Source organism: Amphibalanus amphitrite, unplaced genomic scaffold (genome assembly GCF_019059575.1).
Source record: "Amphibalanus amphitrite isolate SeventyFive unplaced genomic scaffold, NRLGWU_Aamphi_draft 000795F_arrow, whole genome shotgun sequence".
Lineage (NCBI taxonomy): Eukaryota > Metazoa > Arthropoda > Thecostraca > Balanomorpha > Balanidae > Amphibalanus > Amphibalanus amphitrite.
Genome location: NW_024882289.1, coordinates 233,111 through 255,916, shown reverse-complemented (window position 1 = coordinate 255,916; position 22,806 = coordinate 233,111). Strand labels below are relative to the sequence as shown.

General features: G+C 52.4%; 2 protein-coding genes across 5 annotated transcripts; one reads left to right on the top strand and one right to left on the bottom strand.

The window, feature by feature from the left end:
* The first annotated feature begins 49 nt into the window (after positions 1-49).
* On the top strand, positions 50-12,736 carry LOC122366302. Of its 3 annotated transcripts, none has more exons than XM_043338409.1 (12): positions 50-188; positions 1,357-1,424; positions 1,758-2,022; positions 2,297-2,814; positions 4,338-4,436; positions 4,664-4,764; positions 5,078-5,231; positions 5,541-5,732; positions 7,735-7,841; positions 11,169-11,339; positions 11,605-11,744; positions 11,940-12,736. In XM_043338409.1, exons 2-12 carry the CDS (start codon positions 1,409-1,411, stop codon positions 12,319-12,321), a joined length of 2,145 nt encoding a protein of 714 aa, XP_043194344.1. In that variant the 5' UTR covers positions 50-188; positions 1,357-1,408; the 3' UTR covers positions 12,322-12,736. The 3 variants fall into 3 exon arrangements, with proteins under 3 accessions (XP_043194344.1, XP_043194343.1, XP_043194345.1); XM_043338408.1 differs by lacking the exon at positions 50-188 and adding an exon at positions 199-304; XM_043338410.1 differs by lacking the exon at positions 50-188 and having other exon boundaries at positions 1,368-1,424; positions 1,708-2,022.
* A 759-nt stretch (positions 12,737-13,495) lies between these two features.
* LOC122366304 (peroxisomal membrane protein PMP34-like) lies at positions 13,496-22,593 on the bottom strand. 2 transcript variants are annotated; one of them, XM_043338415.1, is made up of 9 exons: positions 22,356-22,593; positions 21,440-21,500; positions 20,922-21,134; positions 20,357-20,503; positions 20,084-20,214; positions 19,277-19,393; positions 15,145-15,258; positions 14,738-14,808; positions 13,496-14,431 (listed from the first exon to the last, which is right to left on the bottom strand). In XM_043338415.1, exons 1-9 carry the CDS (start codon positions 22,419-22,421, stop codon positions 14,290-14,292), a joined length of 1,062 nt encoding a protein of 353 aa, XP_043194350.1. In that variant the 5' UTR covers positions 22,422-22,593; the 3' UTR covers positions 13,496-14,289. The 2 variants fall into 2 exon arrangements, with proteins under 2 accessions (XP_043194350.1, XP_043194351.1); XM_043338416.1 differs by lacking the exon at positions 15,145-15,258.
* Positions 22,594-22,806: the final 213 nt, after the last annotated feature.

Below are 22,806 nucleotides of genomic sequence, written 5' to 3'. Positions count from 1 at the left end.
TGAAGTGATTTTAATCCATTCATAAAATTTATTCACATTCAAATTTCCGAAATTTGCATCAGCAGTCAACTCGAATTCGTAAAAAATCGCGAATGTTAAAACGGCAGGATAGAGTTTGCTTATTCCTCCTCTTGCCTACGTCATAAGATGGCGGACACAACGACAGAAAGTTCACGATAATTTTGGCGGTGAGTGCGTTATAAACGCCGTAGAATTATTGCAATTATTTGAATTTTCTCCTCTGTGATGGGCGGATTTATTGGATGTTTACATAAATGGCTATTTTTATGAGACAGTTTTGGATGTAAGTCATTCTGATGCTTGTAAGATTGAGTTTTTAGTGTCTTGTTGCCTAACTCAAGGGAGGCTCTCATGATTTTATATTTCAGTTCGGGCCAACGGTTTGGGTTGCAAAATTGTTGAAATTCAAATTAGGTAGGTATTGCAAGATTTGCTTTGACCTAATCATTATGGCAAAGAGTTTGTTGAAATTCTGATAAGCATTCTTGAAGCTTTTGGGTTCCAACTTCAGAGCTCATCCAGTCCCGGAGGCTGACCAGCTGCAGCGGACTGCTGGCGGTGGCTGTTCAGCCCTTGGGTGCTCACAGCAGTGTGCACCACTTACACTGAGTTCCCAAAAAAGATAACACTATGAAAAAACAATAGCCTGCAGAGTCTTAAAATTTAGAGTTACAACCTACAATATTTTGAAATATTATTAAAAAATACCATAATTTGTGTCACCATCAATTATCAAATATATGACCTCAGGCCACCTGCCCCAAATGGCCACCCTGCTGGCATGGCTGGTATGGTAGCTATGCTGCTGCGCTGCGGAGTGTGGTACCTTCTGGTTGAGGCTTGACCTCTCGGTGATGCTAGGAGTAGGTGATGCCTGTGTTGAATGACATTATGAGTGGCACCACAGAACCACCACCTGGCTTTGCCTGAGTGGGGTTCATTGGTGATCTTTTTCATTGAAAATGAAAATAGTAAGCAATTGATAGTAGAATTGAACTTCTGGCTTGCGTAACAGCTTAGGTTTTTCAGGAGTTACACTGTGCACAATATTGCATGTAGGACTGTAGGTACAATCCCCAGCAGTGTCTGGATCAGATCGTGTGCTTTTAATTTGCCACAATGCCACGAAAAGGGCCACTGGACGGTCATTTCATGTCAGTTCTTTCAAATGATGCATTATTGTGGAGTATGACCCAACTCTATTGATACAGCAAATTATGATGACTTGCTTTTAAAACATCTGTATGTTTTCTTGATCTGTTTTGAAGGTGGCATTCTTTTCATATGTACCTACCTATTTAAGTTAACATATTTATTTCATTTTTGGTATTCTAGGATTTTGTTACCAGCTTTCATTCAGTGAGGATCTTCCACTGCAGTGTCATCAATGTCTACATCTGAAGGTAAAGTGATTCTTTTGGCAATAGCTGTGTGCCTTATTGTTTAATGTGTTTGACCTCATACTGGCTGTTTTATTTTGTTTTTATGCATTTTTTGTTTAATCACATTCATAATGAAAAATGGAAAGATATTTGTACTTTTTGTATGTTTCCTTCATAATGACTTACAAGCCACACAATATATGTTTCTGCTGTTAGCCATGCCAAGCTGACAGATCACACATCTGTTATTTCCTCCACCAGTGAAGCTGACAGATCACACATCTCCTGTTATTTCCTCCACCAGTGAAGCTGACAGATCTGAGATCACACATCTCCTGTTATATCCTCCACCAGTGAAGTCTGCGAGCACTGCTGAGGCGATGGAGGTGGACGAGCCGGCGGCGGGCCCGAGCGGCGCCTCAGCGGCCATGCCCGACCTGGACCGCGTCGTACTGGACGTGTCGGACAGTGAGGACGAACGTGACGAGTTCGGGCTGGTGGAGACGGCGCTGAGCCAGGCGTTACGGCCCGTGCTGCGCCGCTGTGACGACGTGCTGGAGGACCCGGACAGTGTGCAGGTGTCGGCCATCACCTCGGAGCAGCGCCGCGCGCTCGGCAGGTCAGTGACGGAGCGGGTACAGACGGCCACTCCGGGCGCGACCGCCGACAGGAAACGGGTGGTCACTGGTCAGATGACGTGGTTCCGTACTTTTCACTTGGTCGCCATACTGACGTGATCGTGTCAACGATTATTGGTTGTTTGCATTATGTTGCCACAGATGCCATGTTTGTCACTGTCATTTTTCTTGTGCTCGGACCATCTTCGGTAAGTTTTGGTTAGTCGGATTCGTGAGTTGGTCTTATTTGGCACGACATCCCGTCTGGTCCACCAGGGTGGACGGCGACGGCACGGGTCCGCGGGCGGAGATCGTCACCGACTTTGTCAAACTGGAGGTGGAGGAACACGAGCTGGAGGAGGAGCCGGCCGACGGCGACCCGGCCTGGACCATCTCGGAGACGTTCAGCACGCCGCGCGCCGAGGACCACACCGGCTACGGCCGGCCCTACAAGACCACCTCGGTGGACCGGCGCGCGCGCGGCCGCGGTGTGCGCGTGGCCACCACTCCGGGCGTGGCGCCCAGCCGCGGCCGCGGCTCGCCGGTGGGCCGCGGACGGGCGCCGGCCACCCCGGGCCGAGGCCGGGCGCGCGGCAGGGGACGCGGCGGCCGCGGGCGGGGCCGCGGTCGTGGGCAGATCCAGATCCAGCCCTCGCCCGGGGTGGTTCATCTGCAGGCGGGCCGGCCGGTCAATAAGCTGAACGGCCCGATCGAGGTGCTGCTGCTGCCCGAGCGCGAGCTGCGAGTGGCCGTGGTGCGTGACCGGCTGGTGCTCCAGTGGATCGACGAAAACGGTGAGGACGAGAGTGACCCGGGCCTGGAGTGCAGGAGAGTCCGCGATAGCAGTGGGGATGCATCGGTACCATTAGTGATAGCGTAGCCGATTGCAGGATGACGTTGAATTTGGCTTCTTTCCTCTTCAAGTAATTGTATTTGGCAGATATCTTACTCCTCAACTTGAAAAACAAATTGTCTGGTCTGCTCTAGATTAAGTTTACCTTGGTTTTGGTCTGTAACCTATTGTGACCACCACCCATCATTGAATAGTGATATTCTGGTTGTTATTTATTTTTACTCATCATGCATCCCGGTCTGTTGTTGTTGTTGTTGTTCCCCCTGGGACCTCCTTACGGAGGACCATAGCCGAGAGGCTCCCTATGACGAAGGTAGCCGGCCTCCAAGGCAGCCACCAGGTCGGCGTCCCGCAGCCGCGAGGGGTCGACGTAAATGCTGCCAGTTAGCCGCAGGCGGGCGCCAGCGAGGGCCGGGCAGCGGAGCAAGACGTGCTCCGGCACGTCCGCCTCCTCCCGGCACACGGCGCAGAGCGCCGCGGGGCACCGCTTATCGGGGCACTGCAGGCATGCCACGGAGGGGTGGCGGCCGATCCGGTGCAGGTATTGGAGCGAGCGGCCCCAGTGGCCCGCCCTCAACTGGTGCACCGAGATGGCGGCCTCTCGGTCCTCTCCGGGGATGGGGAGCGGCAGGGTGCTCCCGAAGATAGTCTTGAAAAAGGAGTCGGGCCAGTTTTCGCGCCACTGACGTGTGGCCGTCCGATGAACTGCCCGTGTCAGGGACCGAGCGTCCGAGGGCACGGCGCCCTGGGGCAGGGTGGCCGCTTGTTTGGCCAGGGCGTCAGCGCGCTCGTTCTCCGCCAGCCCGCAGTGAGCAGGGACCCACTGCAGGGTCACCTGCCGGCGCTCGGCAATGTCCAGCAGCGTCCTCCAGATCGCCGCGCCGATAGTGGTGGTCTGGGCGGCCGCTCCCGCGCTGAGGAGGCTCAGGGCGGCTCGTGAGTCAGAGCACGCCACCAGCGGGGCGGGGGACGGCTCATCCCGGACTCGCTCCAGCGCCGCCCTCAGGGCGAACAGCTCCGCACGGGTGCTGGAGCAGAGGCCTCCCGCCGCCACCTCCACCTCGAGAGTCTCCCCCGACGCGGTGAAGATGACAGCGCCGCCTCCTCCTCGCCTGACCCCAGCGTCCGCAGAGCCGTCGGACCAAATCCACGTGGCCTGGGCTGGGAGCGCCGCCAGGTGCTGCCGCGCGGCCTCACGTCGCGTCTCGTTGGAAGAAGCTCGACGACCGCCGGGTCCCACGTCCAGATTGAAGGCGATCGGGCGGCAGGTTGTCCACGGGAGGAGGGGAACCTCGAGGCGCGGCTCCACCGTCACTCCCTCGGCGCCCGCCTCGATCAGCGCCGATCGCCCCAGTTGTCGCCAGCCGGTGGTAGACCGCAGTCGGGTGGGTGGGTCGGGTCCCGGTCCCGGTCTCGCAGGGCCAGCAGTGTCCAAAACCTTAACGACTGATTTCCTTCCGGCAGTCACCGAGACTGTGCCGTCCTACAACGTACTCACCTTCATGGAGCTGGTGAAAATCAAGGAGGCACTCACCAAAATGGTGGAGAAATGCAACAGAGATGGTGAGTATCTGAAACGCGCCATGCTATTATTGGCTGGTTTAATGACTGCTAGCTACGAAATCTGTTGTGACAATTTTGTCATATTACATATTTTGTAGAAAATGATTTGCATATTTTTACCGGCCTATACGTAACATTTTTATAAATTATTTTAATTATGATGTGTATTCTGACGTTTTGTAAAAACGACAGCACTAACACCAGTTCGCTATTCGTCTGTCCGGCAGGTCCTGACGAGCACGTGCCGCGCCTGCGCACCGCTCGGCGCACCGCCATCTCGTGGGTGGAGACTCGGCTGAGGGCCGAGGCGCAGGGAGACATCGTGCCGGTGGGTGTCGGGCCAGCGACAGGGGTCAAAAGAAGCCTGCCCGCCATTCTGATGTCAATTGTTAATGTCGGGATGTAATGGATCGTTTTGTAGACCGGACAATTTTATTGCATGACTTGACTTACGCAGTTCTGCTCTGTGAAAATTGTGAAAATTGTGAAAATTGCCAATGCGAATAATGACATCTTGGCTAAAATAATTCAACTGGTAATTTTCTCGAATCATAATTCTATGATTTTTCTATGAATTAGTCATGTTTGGCGTTACGCTAGCGTTCCGCTAACACAGCTGGCGTTTGCCCCCGTCCCGGCAGAGCACCCACGGCAAACAGGGCAAGTCCAAGTACGACGCGCTGCCGGGCCCACCGACGCCGGTGACGCCGTCCTCGAAGGTGGGCGGCTCGTCGGCGCTGGGAGACACTCCGCGCGGCCGCGGCCGACCGCTGCTGCCCAAAGCGGCCTCCGTCGGTGAGTCGGGTGCTTTCTGCAGCCCTCCCCCCCCCCCCCCCTCCACAGGGTAGTGGCGGCAATAGCCGTAGCCGACAGCTGGGATCGCAAATAGTGTAGTTAATGGTATTGCTTCCTGCCTCCCCGGGTGGTTAGTGTGCTAATTTCATTTACACCCTACCTTAATAAGTTGTTTTTATCACAGAGTGCATAATATCTAGAGTACGTATCGAGAGATCTCGCTATAAATTACGGTCAGCCCCACCCCTCAACCCTGCTCCCGCCCGCGGCCCCACCGTCTCCCTGACACCCTGCCTCTGTGTGCGCCAGGTCCGCCGGTCCTGCGCGCTGCGCTGACCGGCTCGCGCCAGGCCACGCTGCCCGGCCAGACACCAGCGCCGGTGGATGACTCGGATGACCCCGACTACGACCCGACCCTCAGCGACGGCTCCGTGCCCATGAAGCCGCGCAAACCGCAGACTCCGCGGGCGCAGACGCAGCCGGCCAACCTGCCCACCAACCGTGAGTAACTGCCGAGGGACGGGGAGCAGGGTAACAGCTGGTGAGGAACGTAGGCTCCCAGGTAGTACCGCGGCCACCGTTCGGGTGTTTGGAGCTTCTAGTATGCCAGGCTTGTTAATTTTTTTTTGTGATTTTCTGTAGTCGCAAATGCAGGGTCCGTTTAACATACGGTCTTCGATGTCGGGGTCTCGACTGCGTAAGTCAGTCGGGATCTTGGTTGGAACGCGCGCACGTGCACGGTCAACTTTTACGTTCGCAGCGGCAAAATTGTAATTTTGAAAAGCAAAAATAGTAAGCAATGCGCTCTAATATGGTCTTTTATTGCCAAAAAGACTTAAAGGTAGTGTGCCAGCTTTCCTGGACCGTATGGAGTTAATGGCCCAGATAAGGAGAACCGGATTTTTAGAACTTATCCATACCTTCAAAACTCATGGAAACGTCTTAAATTCTTCAAATTTTGAGTACCCCAGTGCGAAATTCGCCCCGACGGGTTGTCGGTCATACCCCAACCACATTTCACACCACTATGAACAATAAATGCACACACTGAAATCGCTATTACCGATATGCTCATCCAATCAAGTTTCGATAAACCCGTTCATCATCATCTCCTGCGGTTTCGAACACGCCTGTTAGGTGGTGCGGTAGACCGCGCCCAAAGCCAGGGCCCCGGTAACGTGAGGTAGCCGAGTCGGGGCCGCGTGCGCTGACCCAAGCCGGGGCCGCGCGTCCTCCCGGTGTCATGTGATAGCCCGGGTTTGCCCGCGGGGATGCGGTAGACCGCGCCCAAAGCTGCGGCCCCGGCTTGGGTCAGCGCACGCTGCCCCGACTCGGCTACCTCACGTTACCGGGGCCCTGGCTTTGGGCGCGGCTTCTGCTCATACTTTGTGGTGCGGTGGTGGTGCGTCGGGCCGCGCGCTCTGACTTCGGCCAAGAAAAATGCGTCAGCTGATCATTGTCATTTCTGCCACTTGCGTGTGGTGAAATGGGGTCATAACTTAAGAGACGGCTTTTTCATATCAATTATTTTACATAAAATCATATTTCAAACCATAAATAATGTTCGACAGCCAAATAAAAGAAACAATACCAATACAGGCTTACAGTTTAAGGCTCGACATTGTGTTGTCTACGATTAGACAGCTGATAACTCATTCCCGTACGTCGTAACTCTATAATGACCTTTGCTTATTGTCACATGTGCGCCGCATTCGCGATTGTTGCCGACGCCTGTTTGCAGGTCAGCCCACTACAGTTGTTATACATATCGAAAAACCGATAAACTTTTAGGCAAAAAAGGCACTATTCCAGGCCCATTTTTGATTTTTTTGCGATATTAGGTAAAAACAGAAGCTTCTTATCCTAGGAAAAATAAAATGGGAAATCTTTCAAAGGTGGCACACTACCTTTAATGCTGTAAGAAGCTGCACTTTGTAATGGGACTCGGTTTTGTCTTGTGCTTGTCGCCATTGTGCTGACTGCTGATGTTGTGAAAACGGGATCTACTACACCAAGGTGCTTTGCGATATTAGTCCACGTGCAGCCTGTCGACGTTTCCGCTTTGACGCAGAAGATGTAAATGTATTTAGGGCCTTGATGTAAACGATGTAAACATGTAAACAAAAGGCTATCACCGATCAAGGTCACCTGAACCTGGATGGTGGTCGGTTTTCCCAAGGGTTTTCCAGAGTGGAAGGAGTGGGGTGGGAGACGATATTTTTTGCGTGGGGGTGCTCGGTGTGTGTCATTAGAGGTGTATAGCTCTATCGCTAGTTCTATCGCTATCTTCGCAATGAAAGATCAAAATAAAGACGGTGAGTTGATGCCATCGCGTGGGAAATGTTCGTTTCCAATTTCCATTTGTATTGTTGGCCAATGTAACAACTCATGCTTCGTACTTCATTGATTACCAAAGTGTCTATCGACTGTCGCTTTAATCAGGTGTCTTGAAAGGGAGGGAACGGTTGACGGCTGTGTCGTCACGTGACTGATGCTGTTGCAGCGTTCGGCTCGGCCCGGCTGGTCAACATCAACACCCAGGTGAAGAACCCCAAGTCCAGCCGCGACATCGTCATCCTGCAGGCCAAGCTGCGCGACCTGCAGAACGTGGTGAGTGTCCAGCCGGTGGAACATCATGGTGCCCTCCTTCGTACCGCTGACACATATCACTCGGCAAGGCCCTATATCACTTGGCTGTTTTCTGACGAAATCCCCTCACTTCTTTTAATGTTTTAAACGTGACGTCACCATCAGCTGCAGGACTCTGGCACAGTGGACGTTCGCCAGTGATTACCGCGGTGCACTCCCGCCAGTGTGGTTGTGGCCATGCATTTCGTGTTTAGGTGTGATCGAATGTGTCCCCAGTCTATGCTTTGCCCCGTCGTATCTCTGTATGACCGCACTGGCGGATCCAGGGGGGGGGCCACCGGGGCCATGGCCCCCCCCAAAAGCCTGAAAGGGGGGGCCAACATATCTTTTGGCCCCCCCCAAAACGCTTGAAGAAAAATTAATGTGAGATGGTTACGTAGTAGATACCTACTAGAATCAGCAGCGTGATTCAATAGCGTAGAGAAAGTCAGGGGTGCGGGAACTACTTTCAGACTGGGGGGGGGGGGGGGCACACCATAATAGAGATCAACCTAGGGTCCCCCCAAATCTAGTTTCTCACCGGTTTTAGGCCACTTATTTTTCATCTCTTGGCTTTTTCAACAAAAAAAGAAAACATTTGCAAAAAGGGCGGTATTCCGTCTGAAAGTTGTGGTGGCACCGCCCCCCACTGGTGGATTCAGGGAGGGGGCCACCGGGGCCATGGCCCCCCAAAAGCCTGAAAGGGGGGCCAACATATCTTTTGGCCCCCCTCCCAAAACGCTTGAAGAAAAATTAATGTGAGAAGGTTGCGTAGTAGATACCTAAAAGTTAGAATCACCGGCGTGATTCAATAGCGTAGAGAAACACAGGGGTGCGGGAACTACTTTCAGACTGGGGGGGGGGGGGGGGCACACCATAATAGAGATCAACCTAGGGTCTCCCCAAATATAGTTTTCTCACCGGTGGTTTTAGGCCACTTATTTTTCATCCCTTGGCTTTTTTCAACAAAAAAAGAAAACATTTGCAAAAAATGGGGTATTCCGTCTGAAAGTTGTGGGGGCACCGCCCCCACGGCCCCATAGTTGGGGGGTGGGCAAGCTGTCCCCACTGCCCCGGTTCCCGTGCCTATGGAGAAACCACCGGGTTTACTAGCTTCCTTCATAAAGTGTCGTCATGTCTTGTCGTCACCCGAGAAGGTCTTATTGCATACATATCGATTGAACTGTCAAGTTAACAAACTTGCTCTGGCAGCCTGACCTGACATGACCCGGCAATTTTTCATTCACGGAATATGCGCAATAATTTTTTTAGGAACACTCACTGAGTTGGCGTTGAAAAGCTTGTTTTGTTTGGTAATTGTACAAGAAGCATATCAGGGACCTTTTTGTCCCTTCCCGTGAAACGGTAAAAGACTTATTTCGGTCAGAGCTCAGGCCAATCTCTAAGGGGTCAGTCGGGTCACTTATTTCTTAAAAGGGTCCTTACGGCATCCAAGGACCAATTCCGGCTTTTGAGTGCACCACATCAGCATTTGATGCTGCGACAGATGGTGAAATATGAATATATGTTACAGGCCGTATGAAAATTGTCCGTTTGCAAACGGCCTGGCCCAGTCAGGGCATATGAAACAGCCTGAAAACACCGGCCGTTTGCAAACCATGACCTGAAATATCAGACCGTTTGAAAACGGCCTAGTTAGTTTCGGCCTAGCGGATCCAGGGGGGCCACGGGGTCATGCCCCCAAGCCTGAAAGGGGGCAACATGTATTTTGGCCCCCAAAAACACTTAAGAAATATGAATGTGAGAAAGTAGCGTAGTAGGTAGAAACTACCGTATCATTAAAAATATGTGAGCTTGAGTGTTGGTCTCGTCTTCACCCAAGAAGTTCTTATTGCATACTTTACCTCTCGATCGACGCGTGAAGTTATCGTGTAAGTTATCATGAATCCGATCGCGACGAAACTTTAGCACCCTCATGTTGACAAAGTCTGAATATTTCATGACCCTGACCCAAGTGACCTTTGACCTGTGGCCTATTTCTCGAGACTATCCGTGCGTTCGGAGAGCATGGAATATTCACCGTCCCCTGGAATATTCCCCGTGCCGCGTTCGGAGGCGTATCTCTCTGAACGGCCAATCTCCGGGAATGTTCCGCGCGCATGGAGTATTCCACGGATTCCACGTGGAATGTGCCTCTCCGAACGCACCATATGTTTGGCCATGTTTGAGGCCATGTTTGGCCGGAATCGCGATTCCGCGTATGTCGGCTCACATTATCCGCTCGTTTACAGTCTTTTCGTGGTTTAAAACGCTCAAACATGTGAAATGATGTTGGTCCCAACCATTGTGGTAGGTGTCAATGTCACCTTAGGGTCAAGTCAGGTCATTGACCTTTGATGACCTCGGTGCACTTTTCCGAGTTTAACATGTTTCTAGGATAGTTTCGTTTAGCTGATTTTGAATTTAGCATTTAGCAACCATTTGAACATTTACGAAGTAGTTTTGATGCCTTCGTATCATGTTACGTAGCTGCCAGTGGTAGTCGGACACCTGCTACACGGACGCCCATAAGTACTGGTTGACCTGGTTGACCTGACCTGGCCTGCCCCGACATGGCATAAAGGCATGAAGACATCATCTATGATCCAAACTAACATGAAATTCGTGATCAGCACAAAAAAATCTATTGCAGCCTTACTTTAGGAGGTTCTGAAAGGCCCTGATTTTCCCGTCTTTTGGGTCTGTGACCTGACCTGGGCGGTGTTTCACGGCACGCTGCCAGCGCTGTTGGCACTTTTGGTTTCCATGGAGACATCAACTAGCCTATACCTACAACACTACCGAAGGTTGACCTTAGCTCGCGGAATGCGCTGGCAGCGGCTGGCAGCGCGACCGTGAAACACCGCCCTGGAAGGTCAACCAATGACCAAGGACCTTAAAATCGGGTATCATCGGCTTCCTCTCGTCACTGACAGGCAACACACTCGTTTTTTCCGCGAGCTCTAGCTTAATCAGGGGCCGAACGGCAGAGAGGTTCAACCGACACCTCCCAGCCCGCGAAGGCTGCGCCAAGCACCGACCCGGAGCGGTGGTCGACAAAAGCAATTTGAAGTGTTTTCAAAGTAATATTAAGGCACGGGTTGAGTGGGCTACCATTTCTCTCTCTATTTTTTTTTAGTTTAAAAAAAATATCGTTTCAGGGCTGTGACGAAAAATAAGTGGCCTAAATCCGATGAGAAAACAGGATTTGGGGGTACCCTAGGTTTGGCTCCTTGCACGAGTTGGCCCCCCCCCCAAAACGCAAGTCTGGATCCGCCAGTGTATGACCGGGTGTATCTGCTGTAACAGGGTGCCGAGCTGCGCCGTGCCGTCGACTACTTCAGCGTCGAGGCCCAGAAGGACAAGGGCAAGATCAACCGTCTGAAGAACGAGGGCGTCGTGCTGGAGAAGAAGCTGAAGGAACTGGAGGCCAGTATCCTGGGCAACTCGCCCAGCGTCCTCATCAGCCTGCTGGACAAGGTCAGAGCGCTGCCCCCCACCGAACCCTGTTGGCCTCGGCGATCCTTGCCTGTCATCAGTGTATTGATTTGTCTATGCGCTGTAAACCATTCAGCTACACGAACCCACGGGACCACTGTATTGCCAATTGCCTATCTGTTTAGCAATGTGTTCACACGAGACCTTAGCATCGCCATACGGATCTGGTCAGTGTGGATAACTCCCACACGCCCCGCCACCGCTACCAATGCCCTGATTCTCACTTAACGTCTGTGGCACGGCGCAGGATAAGCGGAAGGCGCTGACGGCCAGCGACGAGGCCGTCCTCGAGTGTGGCGAGCTGCTCAGCGAGGTCGGCTCCAGCAACTACGCCTTCGTGGTGGGACAGGGCCTGCCGCTGCTCTCCGCCAAGGAGCTCGAGGAAAAGTAAGTGGCGGTGGCGAAAAGAATGGATGCTGACGGTCTTGGGCTTTTTCTGGCTGCGATTTGTGGTGTCGATTTTCAGTTACTGTGATGGTGATAAGAATTAGGTAGCATTTCACAGCAGTCTGCGGTATTCTTTCCTGTCCCTGCTGCTCACCTACCGCCAGTAACCCGTGTCCTCCCTCTGCCCCTGTACAGGACGCGCGGCGCGACGATGGACTGGAGTCTGGACCAGGCGGAGCTGGTGGCCGCCGCGGCGCCCGTCACGCCGGTCGCCGGCCGCGGCCGGGGCAGGAAGAGGAAGCGGGCCGCCGTGGACCCGGGCGCGGCTGTGGACGCCGCCGTGGAGGCAGTGGTGTCGGGTGCTGGAGGCGGCGGCGGCGGCGGCGGCGGCGGTGGCGGTATCGGCGCGGAGCGCAGCACACCACAGGCCACTGTGGGAACGGTGGACGGCTCGGAGCACATCAGCCTGCCGCAGGAGGTGCTGGAGCAGGTGATGAACGGCAAGGGATACCTGGTGGACGAGAACGGCGAGCGGCTCGAGATCAGGGTGCTCGGCGACCAGGTGCAGGCGCAGTAGCGCCGCCGGCGGAGCGGAACAGTACCTAAACAGCGGCGGCTGGACGCGGGGAGCAACGGCGTGCGCGAGAGCGTGGGGATATCGGCGTCAGTCAGTCGATGTGAGTCCGTGCGAGCGCCGCCGTCCGACCGCAGCGCGCCGCCGGACAGTCCCCGTACTCCGCCGGCAGCGGCCCGGGGTACGGAGTGATGGCCATTGCCGGCGCGGTCCCCGGCCCCAGTCAGCCGGCGGGCAGGGACGGCGCGCGCCCCCAGTGCTCCGCGAGGCACACCGCGCACAGACGGAGGGCCGGCGCCGTCCAGTGGCCAACCGAGACGGCGCCGACGTCACCCCTCATACCCACAGTTCATCGGCCATGCAGCATGTCATCACTCATACCGGCGGTGTACATACAAGTATTCATTCGTTATCGGAACCAGCGTGTTTATGGTGGAGAGAAGGACGAGGACAGTTTCAGTCTCAGTGTGACACGTACTTACATACGCAGTCGACAAAACGCCGAAACGGCATAATCAAACGGTTTATAAACAAACGGTGCGACTGGGCCGGCCGCGTTTTTGGCGAGTCAGCGTGGATGAACCAACCACAAGTCTAGTCTGGTTTTCACGCCTTTCACCTTCGTCGGACATGCGTTAGCTGGTGCCGTGTCTTATCACCCTGCATGGTAACAGTAGGGAGGGGCGGCCGGTGTGGCGCGTGCGATAACTGGCGATCCGTGGGGTATATCGGGCGCTACGCAGTACGGTTACCTGAGGTCAGTGCCGGTGGATATTCTATTCATTAGGTGTGGCATTCGGACAAGGTGCTAACTTCCACCGGTCAAGTTCACGGTTCAGGCACATAAATGTTTGCTATGTTTTAGGACTAGGGGAACACATGTCAGGAGTGGGTCACCACTAACTACATAGTGGTCAGACACGACAAATGATAGTTATTCGTATACCCACTATCGCAGTTAATAAGTCTGGTTACATTAAATTGCTCAGTATGAAATACCAGATGCATTATCAACCATCACTTTGTGCTGCATGCTCCATAGCACACCACGACATATTTTACCACACCTTCATGAGGTGAAATCAGCTTCACGACACATGGTAACCGGGGTAGGTTTTTTTAAGCTGCCCAACACCGGACGTGAATAACTATAATTTATAGGCAGGAAAACGACGAGTGAATATTTCACCATTTATTCACTGGAATACAAGCGTAACTGCGCCCCAGAGCCGGCTCTGATTCAAAACCACTCCGCCGTCTATACACTACCGTCCCGACCAGGTATAATGCCAGCCGACTTGCCTGTCGAGTCTGCCGCTCGGTGCCCTTATGTATAATCACAGAATATGGACTGATTAGCGAGGGCCTGTTAACGACACCCTCCCTCACTGACTCAGAAGAGACTGGTCATCGGACAGCAAGCTCTTTTGATCAGACATAATTGTGCTCATATCTGTAGTGAACGTATCGAAGTTGGATTAGATAAGAGGCAGATGATCGGTGGCATAACATTGCGCTACAAGATAGCGGCCTGCGAGATGACGAGAGGATACATCGGCGTGAAAACGCCAAAGTGCAGTGATTGATTGAGCATTGAGCAATATCCCTACAATCCAGTCCAGAGACTGGAACTTAATGTAACCGTGTCAAAGGAAAAAAAAATAAACAATCATACAAATGAGGAACATGAAGTACGTAAACAACCGGATGTTTTTGACATGTTGCTATTCATGTGTGCGTTGCAAAAAAGATTAAAGCATTGAACTCATTGAATATCAATATTTTGAAAAATGTGTACCTTATCATTCAAATAACCACGGGTCTTCAATCTAAGTGAACAACCCGTTGGTCTTGTAATGATATGAACGGAAGTCTGATAAAACAATGTAACAACTATTGGACCGACGCACAATAATAATTGGAGCTCTGTAAAAATGGCACATTTGCCTACCAAGTCCCCTGTCTGTTGCCCTACCGGCGCCGCCCCAGGAGCAGCAGGAACACAAACTGGGCGATCTTCTCGTAGAGGACGAACATGAGGGCCGCGGTCAGCACCGTCTGCAGCATCTTGGCCTCTAGGCCCTTGTACACGCCGCCGGCCAGACCGCCGCGCCTGCCGACAGACAGAGAGGGACGCACACGCAGAGTTATTACGGAGGTGGGCACGGGAGGGTGTGCGCACAGCCGATAACCGTAACTCAGTAAATGATCGAACGATAAGCATGGGTCGAAGAAAAGGCTGTGAACGTTGACGCGGTATCCCAACCAACGCACACGCTACTGCAGTTTTCGCATCAGCTTTGTGCAGGCTTTCAACAAGAGCAGCAGGTGTAGACACTGCGTCCTCAGCTACATTAGCGTTCTCGATATTACAGCACCGTCGCCCCTAAACGGTCGACGGTCCGACGTGTCGGCTCACCTGAAGAGCAGCGCCAGGATGCGGAGGATGCGCAGCTCCCGCCGGCCGTCGCTCCTCACCATCCCTCCCGCCTGGAGAAAACACGAGCACGTGATGATCCCTCAACAAACACACCCACGACAGGTCGACTCACAGCGCATACATACTCGGACCCTGGTCGCGCCCTATAAATCCGATCAGCCACGTAATGTACTTTTGAAACTGGGGTCATTAGATCCCTGCCATCGTCATAAAAATGAGGTAACATTCCTGAATACCCACCGATCGACACTGGAACATGTCGTTTAAATGCGCCATCGAATGCCATGCAAGAATCGTTTATCGCCGTCAATACATGGCCCACATTCCATCTAGAAGGCCACCGCTACCTGGAGAGTGGAGACCGACAGTGCAGCGGTGCGACTGACCTGTCCTCCACGTGCTGGGGACTCGGGCGGACCGGGGACGGGACTAAGGAGCGGCGCCGACCGGCGACCTCTGCGACGGCGCGCCCGGCGGAAGGACAGGCGCAACGGAACGTACTGCCACAGGTGCAGGAAATGGAAACGAAAGTACCCGGCGGTTACTGCAGGAAGGAGTTGGGTCTTCTAGTCTAAGTTGCCAGTCTTTTCGTCCTAGTTAAACAAATAATAATGATAAGGAAGGACTTTGCCAAATTTTAGGGGTTCAAAAAACGGACGACTCTTTGAAGCAATCCGCACTTTTCTTTGGGCTCTGGGCAGCCCAGTTCGTTCTCTGGAAGACGTTAAACTTTCTGGCTTTTTAAAATAAATGTAAATATGGTTACTGATCCGCACTAATGTCTCAATGCGTTCTCACTGAGATTAGTAAGCATAGCACAGATTACGTAAAGCATGGTCCATTAACATTAAACGAGCCAACTGGATTGCAAAAAAAAAAAACGGAAAGACGATAAAGCCAGTACAGGTGGATACTGAATCCACTTAGTTCGCGGTGAGTCTGCTTTGCCGACCCTCTCCGAGTCATACAGTCCACCGATCCGAGTGGCCTTATCTACACGACCGGCCTGCCGCCGCGCCGCCAATCTCTCCAGGCTCCGGAGTGGCCCGCTATCTCAGAGTATCTGGGACAGTCCAGGTACCGACTGCTGTGTATCGCAGCACGGGACTACCAGCGTACGATAACGGCCCGTGAAATCCCGGTCCCTCCTCTGCTTAGTGGACGGTCCCGGCTCACAGAATCGGCTACGACCGATGCCAATGTAGCAGGGCCTCCTCTAACATACCCACTGGGTGGGCAAATGCCCACCCAGTCACCACAATTGCCCACCCAGTGGCGTCGATTTGCCCACCCAGAAGCAAATGCAAAAATTCTGGTCCGGCCGGACGTCCGGTACTACCTTTTTGGTCTTAAGCAAACTGGATGCTGTTTGAAGGTCAAAAAAAAAGTTTTCTGGTTGCCCGAAATTCAGGGGCGTAGTCAGAATTTCCTCAAGGAGCGGGCTAAACGCACAGGGGCCCAAAATAACCCCCTCAAAATCCAAAAAGCCATCTGGTTGGATCCAATATTTTTTGGAGGGGGCCCAAATAAATAGAAAAATATTTATTAACAAAAAATATTAGAACTGAGGGGGTAAGCAGTCCATGGGCCCTGTTAGACAGGCCCACGAATAGCTTCATAGAGTCGCCAGTCGGTTTTGAGGGCGGTCTGAGAGCCCGTAGGTCGGATGAGGGTTCTTCAGACCGTCACAGGCCCCTACAGTGCATGAGAGCCTCGTAAGCCGTCTGAGGGTCATATAAGCCGCCTAAGGGCCACTAAGACCGACAAAGGCCCTCCTTGCACTTGCCAGAGGCCCAGTCATGCCAACGGAGGGCTCTCTCAGACAAACTAAGGACCCGTTCAGGGCATTTGAGGGCTTCCTCAAACCGATAGGGGCCCCTCAGATCGACAGTGGATCCGATCCGAGCTCCCTCAAACCGATATAGGGTCAGACCAACAGTCGGAACCATTGATTCTGTTTACACACCGTTGGACCCAAGTTGGACCCATCCCATCCAACTGGCCCCCTGGTTTCAATAGGGCCCCAAGGGTCTAAAATTGGGGCTCTCTTGGCCAAAGTATAACTACTCAGCTGTGTCAAAGGATCTGCCGCAGGGGCCTTTGCGTCGCCAAGGGCCCACTGTGTCAGCCAGGGGCGCCTATAGAATAAGGACCCCTGGCTTCCGGGGGGCATGGTCCCTTTGGCCCCCTCCTTGGCTATGCCACTGCAGGTGACAAGCGTTCTTCCAGGCGACCAGGGGGCAGGGGCCAGGCGACCAGGCCCCCAGGCGACTAGCCCCCAAGCGACCGGGGCCCTCTAGGCGACCAGGGGCCCCAGGAAACCGGGGGTCATCGGATGAGTGCAGGGGCCCATTGGGTCATCAGAGGGCCACAGAAATGAAACTTCGATATCAATTTTCTTCCGAGTAAAAGACGTTTTATCCAGTGTTTGAAAAAATAAATATCCCGGGGCCTGAGGGGCTCCCCCATGGCGCGTTTTGCGCTCAAGGGAGGGGGCCATTGCCCCCGTGGCCCCTCCCCCTTGGCTACGCCCCTGCCGATATTGTTATTCATGGACAAAGCCAGCTAAATCTCTAAATACGGCTGAGCTAAACAAATAAGCAAGAATCATTACCGGTTCGGGTAGCCTTTACTATAATGCATTATGTTAGTTAGCCCTCGCCCGGTGAGGGGACTTGATGCACCCCCCTAAGGTTTTTCACAAATAACGTAAAAACGGCGGCGCTCAAATTTGGCATACCCTCTGGGGCAACCTTTTGGCACTTGTCCTGAAAATTTCAGATCTCTAGTCTTTTCAGGTCAGGTCACCAGGTCACAAACCCCGTACAAGGTCAGGGAAAAATTGGACTAGTTTAGCGGCAACCGAATGCCAGAGTTTTTCGTTGATAGCGTGAGTTCTATAGCACGTAGCGCTACCAAATTTAAGACACGACTCGGAGCATCTGTTTGTCACTTGGCCTTGGAGTTTTAGGTTCCAGTGATCCGAGGCCAGGTCACAAGGTCACAAAAACTGGTACATTGTCAAAATAGCAAGAATACCGAATAAGAATACCTACCACGCAGTTTGCGGAGGGCTGTAAATGTAACTCTGGAACGAATCGCTCGAGCATCGCTAACCTTAACCCGCGCACCGACGGGGGTCTGCGCCAACTTAGTACCGACGGGGGGGGGCGGATGACCGCCCCCCCCCCTGAGATCTCAAGAACGAAGCAAGATAGCGACAAGCGGTAAACGGCATCGGATACGCACGGTCAAGATCTACAATTTTTACTAAGGTCATTTTCAGGTCAGGTCAAAGATGACGTCACAGGGGTCGAAAAAGTCAAAATGGCGGCGCTAAATATGGAGAGAGTTTTTCTCGAATAACTTTCGAATTAGTCAAGATAGGAACAAACTAAGGGCATCATCGTGATCCTCTCGTCAATCCGCATCGAATGATATATATGTTGACCTCGAAAGGTCAAGGTCAAAGGTTGACCTCAGGTCACGTGACCTCGAGGTCATCATGTATATCATTCGATGCGTCTTGACGAGCTGAACACAATGAGACCATCCACGCGTCTGTATCTTGTTCCTGTACGGAGTTATTGGCCAAAAACCTTTGGTGACCTTTGATGACGTCACATGACCTCACAGCTGCCCAACAGCAAAACAGACCTCAAGGTAGTGAAGGTTGATCGTATATGAAGTCATGTATGGTATATGGGGCCATTCCGACCCGTTTTAGTGGTAAAAACAGGGAGTTGATTTTTCCCCCATTGACTTATAATGGGGAGGTCGCGAAATTGACCTGACCTTAGGTCACCGATATCAAAATTCCGAGATATACAAATTGTAGCTACTAATGACCTAATAACATCCTGCGACTTTCAAAGGCCTCCGACATCTACTGTAGCTCTGGCACGGTGACAAAGTTGCAAAAAAGTGACTTGAGGTTGGGTCATTCAAAGTGACCTGGTGACCTGACCTTGAAAGGTAGGAGGTTCAAACTTGCACACCATGTGTAAAATTGATAAGGGAATAGTCACACTAAATTTCGCGGCGCTACGCGCCGCGGTTTTCCCGCTATTCGCGAAAAACCTCAGGGGGGGCGGATATCCGCCCCCCCCGTCGGTGCGCGGGTTAAAACATACGACAAACGTTAACTTTGCAAACTATCATCTTATTTCCAATAACGGCACTGCTTATTTCGCCTCACCACCGCCCCCCCCCCCCCCGGTAACAGGTTTTGAAATTGGTTGAACCCCAAAACAGTGGCTGGATTCGCCCTTGGGCAGGGGAGTAGCGAAAATTCTGCCCACCCAGTGAAAAATCCTTAGAGGAGGCCCTGCAATGTAGCTGCAAATACGATGTGAACGCGAGCATTAGTTTGAGCGATACGTCCCACGTTGACTGACTATCCTTTCATAAGGCTTGTAGGTATGTTTCGGGGTTATGTGACTAAATAAGTTAGCAATACACTGTATTGAAAGCTAATGTTTGATACGCCACTAAAATGCGGCAGCGTCATTCACTCACCCTGAGCTGAGCCTGGACGGCCTGCAGCGGGTACGTGACCAGAGTGGCCAGCGCCTTGGCCGCTGCACCGCACAGGAATACCTGGGTGACCGACAGCGGCACCCCCGGGTGCAGCCGCTGTGGGTGGGGAGAGGGGGTATAATTATACCCCTCTGGGATAAACCCGATAGACCGACGGCGGCACCCCCGGGTGCAGCCGCTGTGGGTGGGGAGGGAGAGGGGGTACAGTTACACCCCTCTGGGATACACCTGTGACCTGGGTGACTGACAGCGGCACCCCCGGGTGCAGCCGCTGTGGGTGGGGTGGGGGTACAGTTATACCCCTATGGGATACACCTGGGTGACCGACAACGGCACCCCGGGTACAGCCGCTGTGGGTGCCGAGGGGGGGTACAGTTATACCCCTATGGGATACACCTGGGTGACCGACAACGGCACCCCCAGGTGCAGCCGCTGTGGGCGGGGTGGAAGAGGGGGGTACAGTTATACTCCTCTGGGATACACCTGATAGACCGACAGCGGCACCCCCGGGTACATACAGTCGCTGTGGATGAGATGAGGGACATAGTCACACCTCTCTGGCCTCTGGGGTACATGAGAAAATCCGAATAAACAAACGGCTCTGTAAGCCCCGAGAGCCCATATGGGCATGAGTGATGAGGACGTACAAATACTAGAAACTTGAAACGAAAATAACCGTTCAACGTTATAAATTCGACGTAATCGCCTCCCACGGAAGCACTGGCGACCCCAGCCGCTCGCACGGCTCTACACAGCATCCCTCGGCCGTCTGCCGTCAGCGCTCACCTCCAGGTAGCGTTTGGACGCCTCGTAGGCCACGAAGTGGACGGCCGGGTTGGAGGTAAGCAGCAGGGAGGGTACCAGGCCGTTGTAGAGGGCGGCCGTCCCCTCCTCACAGCCGATCCGTCGCACCGCGTCTGGGCGACACATTAGCACATAATTAACGCTGGTATGGTCAAAAAATGGAGCGGAGAAAACAAAGAAAACGATAGATCACAATCATGGAAACAACTCCGATATTGATCACTCTCGCCACTCGGTGCGTGTTTTGAGTCTCACCGAGGAGGCTGGTGTAGCGGCGGGATTGGGGTCGCTCCTCCGACTCCCGTTTGTCGCCGGCGCGGCTCCGTAGTTCGGCCACTCCTTCCATCTTCATCCGCGTGTTGGCCACCCACAGCGGGTTGGTCAGCAGCACGTTGATGCAGCCTGCGGCGCGGCACGGGAGGGAGGGGAGTCAATTTACGGAGAATACCAAACCGTCCGAACAGCAGGAATACAGTAGTCACATACTAATCCGTGGTTGGGACGCCGTATGGCCGATCTCGACAGTTGCGGTACCTACGGTGCGGTAGACAGCGCCGCTGTGGGAACGTTGTGTGTCAGAAAAAGGGAACGTAGGTCCTGCCACAGCGGGAACCCTGCATCAGTGGGGTGAAGTAATGACGAAAGTGTTAAACGACACTGTCCTTAGACACTTTCGTTGGAAGACAGTGGAGGGATGTCTGGATGACGGTGTGTTATGTCGTGGGCGGTTCACTCGCCTCTGAGTCATTATAGCACGACCCCGTCCTATTGGATGTGGGGGAGCCCGAGAACTCCGCCTGTCGACCGCCGCACCACCCACCTGCCGTCATGGCCATCAGCAGATCCTTGGGCGCGCTGTGCTCCCCGACCACCAGCCGCTTCAGGCCGTGGAACGTGTAGAAGTAGACAAAGTTGGAGCAGAAGAGCGACTCGAGCACGGGACCCATGCCGCGGTACAGGGTGGGGACGCCCTCCTGGCTGACCAGCTGGGCCAGCACGGCCAGCGTCGAGTCGGCACGCCGACCCTCCTCCACTGCCCAGAGACCAGACTGGGTGTCAGTCAGAGCTTACAGACGCCAAACCAGGTGTCAGTCAGAGCTTACAGAGACCAGCACCTAGCATGCTATAATAGTGCTCAGTTCACTGATCATGGATGGTACAATAGGCCATAGGGGTGATGGATTATTCACAACATGGATGTGAAAATGATCAATAATATGACGAAAATGCACTTAACTTATTTGACATGCTAAAGAAAAATAAAAGCACCATGATTAAATTCATTTAAGTGCCTGAGGATCCATTGGGCACAGATCCAGATGGATGTATGACACTTACACTGAAGTCTGGTCCTGACAGTGTCCAGAGGATATGTCAGTGACATGGCCACTGAGCTGCCCTGTGAACAAGAAGGACCATTCACAACTGAAGTGCTGCTTGCCAATACACAGCCTGATTCTCCATGATGATATCTACACAACAGAGCAATTAGTATGCCTGCACACCTTGCAGGACCACCCTGCAGTTCCACCTGGTGGTTTACTGACCAGGTGAGTAGTAAACCAGGTGAGCAGACCCACAGGCCACAGACATACCATCAATCTGCCCCACCACTTGGTGCCTGTCAAACATTCCTATCCTCTCATCTCATGCAACAGGAAAGAAAACCTGACTGAGCCATGAAGTAGACTTAATTATACAAACATAGGTTACTACTTACTATAGTTTTCCATCAATGTGGGTACCATTGACAAACTCAAGTTTGGCCACATTTAAGACTTGCTTATAGTCCTGGTGGCTCGTAAAATCTATTGTGAAACTTAATCAGCTTCCACAGAAATATGGGCATATCTTTAATAACAGAATTTAGAAAGGAGCACTCATGATAAAAAGTGCAGTTTAACTAAAACTATTCATTGGCAGCCCTGGCATGTTTCATTTATTTTCACAAGGCTGTACTAGGACAGCAATTAAGCATAATACCATGTAAGACCCCTGGCCCCACCAATCCATTCCAAATACACCCTGCACACCACACCAATGAATTCTCATCTTTTTAGAATTGCAGTGTTTTGCAGTTACAACCCAACTCGCCATTTGAAAACAAGTTGCGGAGACAGAAAAACGGACAGAATAATTATGATGAAATGACAATATCGACCTTAGCTTCTAGGGAACAGGTTGAAATAAACCTCAATTTGACGGAATCCAAATTTTATAAAACTGAATCAAACTCTTCGAATGCAGTTCTTACCGTTGCACCTGCAATTGCATGAACCAACGTGGAATAGGAGAATAAACTGGGCTTTGAATCTGCCATTCTTGAAATAATATTTCACCACAAACTTTCGATTCAAATAAAAATTACTGGAGAGTTACAGCTAAATTCATCCAAAACTCAACTCCTCAATCCTTGCCTCAATCCACCCGAAAGAGACCAAGGCCAAAAGCACAGAGTAGTAATGTTCTACGTAAGGTGTTTACGTCAACTCGAGCAGAATCCAGCGGCACAGGCTAGCCTGTTACATGATTGATGGATTGGTCTGTCGACTGTCACCAAAGAAAATCATGAAACTTTGATCCCCAGCTTTCATTGTGCATTCCTAAATTCATTTAGCGTTACATTGCATTGTTGCTATAAAAAGCATTCACATTTTATTTATAATCAAAATTTCACACAGAAATTTCAAAGATCCTCTTACCTC

What these genes read in the sequence shown, in the direction of transcription:
- LOC122366302 (XM_043338409.1), top strand. An exon ending in GGAGAAATGCAACAGAGATG is followed by an intron (nt 4,437 to 4,663) that starts GTGAGTATCTGA and finishes TCTGTCCGGCAG; the next exon opens with GTCCTGACGAGCACGTGCCG. An exon ending in GCCCAAAGCGGCCTCCGTCG is followed by an intron (nt 5,232 to 5,540) that starts GTGAGTCGGGTG and finishes TGTGTGCGCCAG; the next exon opens with GTCCGCCGGTCCTGCGCGCT.
- LOC122366304 (XM_043338415.1), bottom strand. Translation starts at nt 22,421, where the DNA reads ATGGCAGATTCAAAGCCCAGTTTATTCTCCTATTCCACGTTGGTTCAT. An exon ending in ATGCAATTGCAGGTGCAACG is followed by an intron (nt 21,501 to 22,355) that starts GTAAGAACTGCA and finishes TCTTGTTCACAG; the next exon opens with GGCAGCTCAGTGGCCATGTC. An exon ending in CGTCCAAACGCTACCTGGAG is followed by an intron (nt 19,394 to 20,083) that starts GTGAGCGCTGAC and finishes CCCCACCCACAG; the next exon opens with CGGCTGCACCCGGGGGTGCC.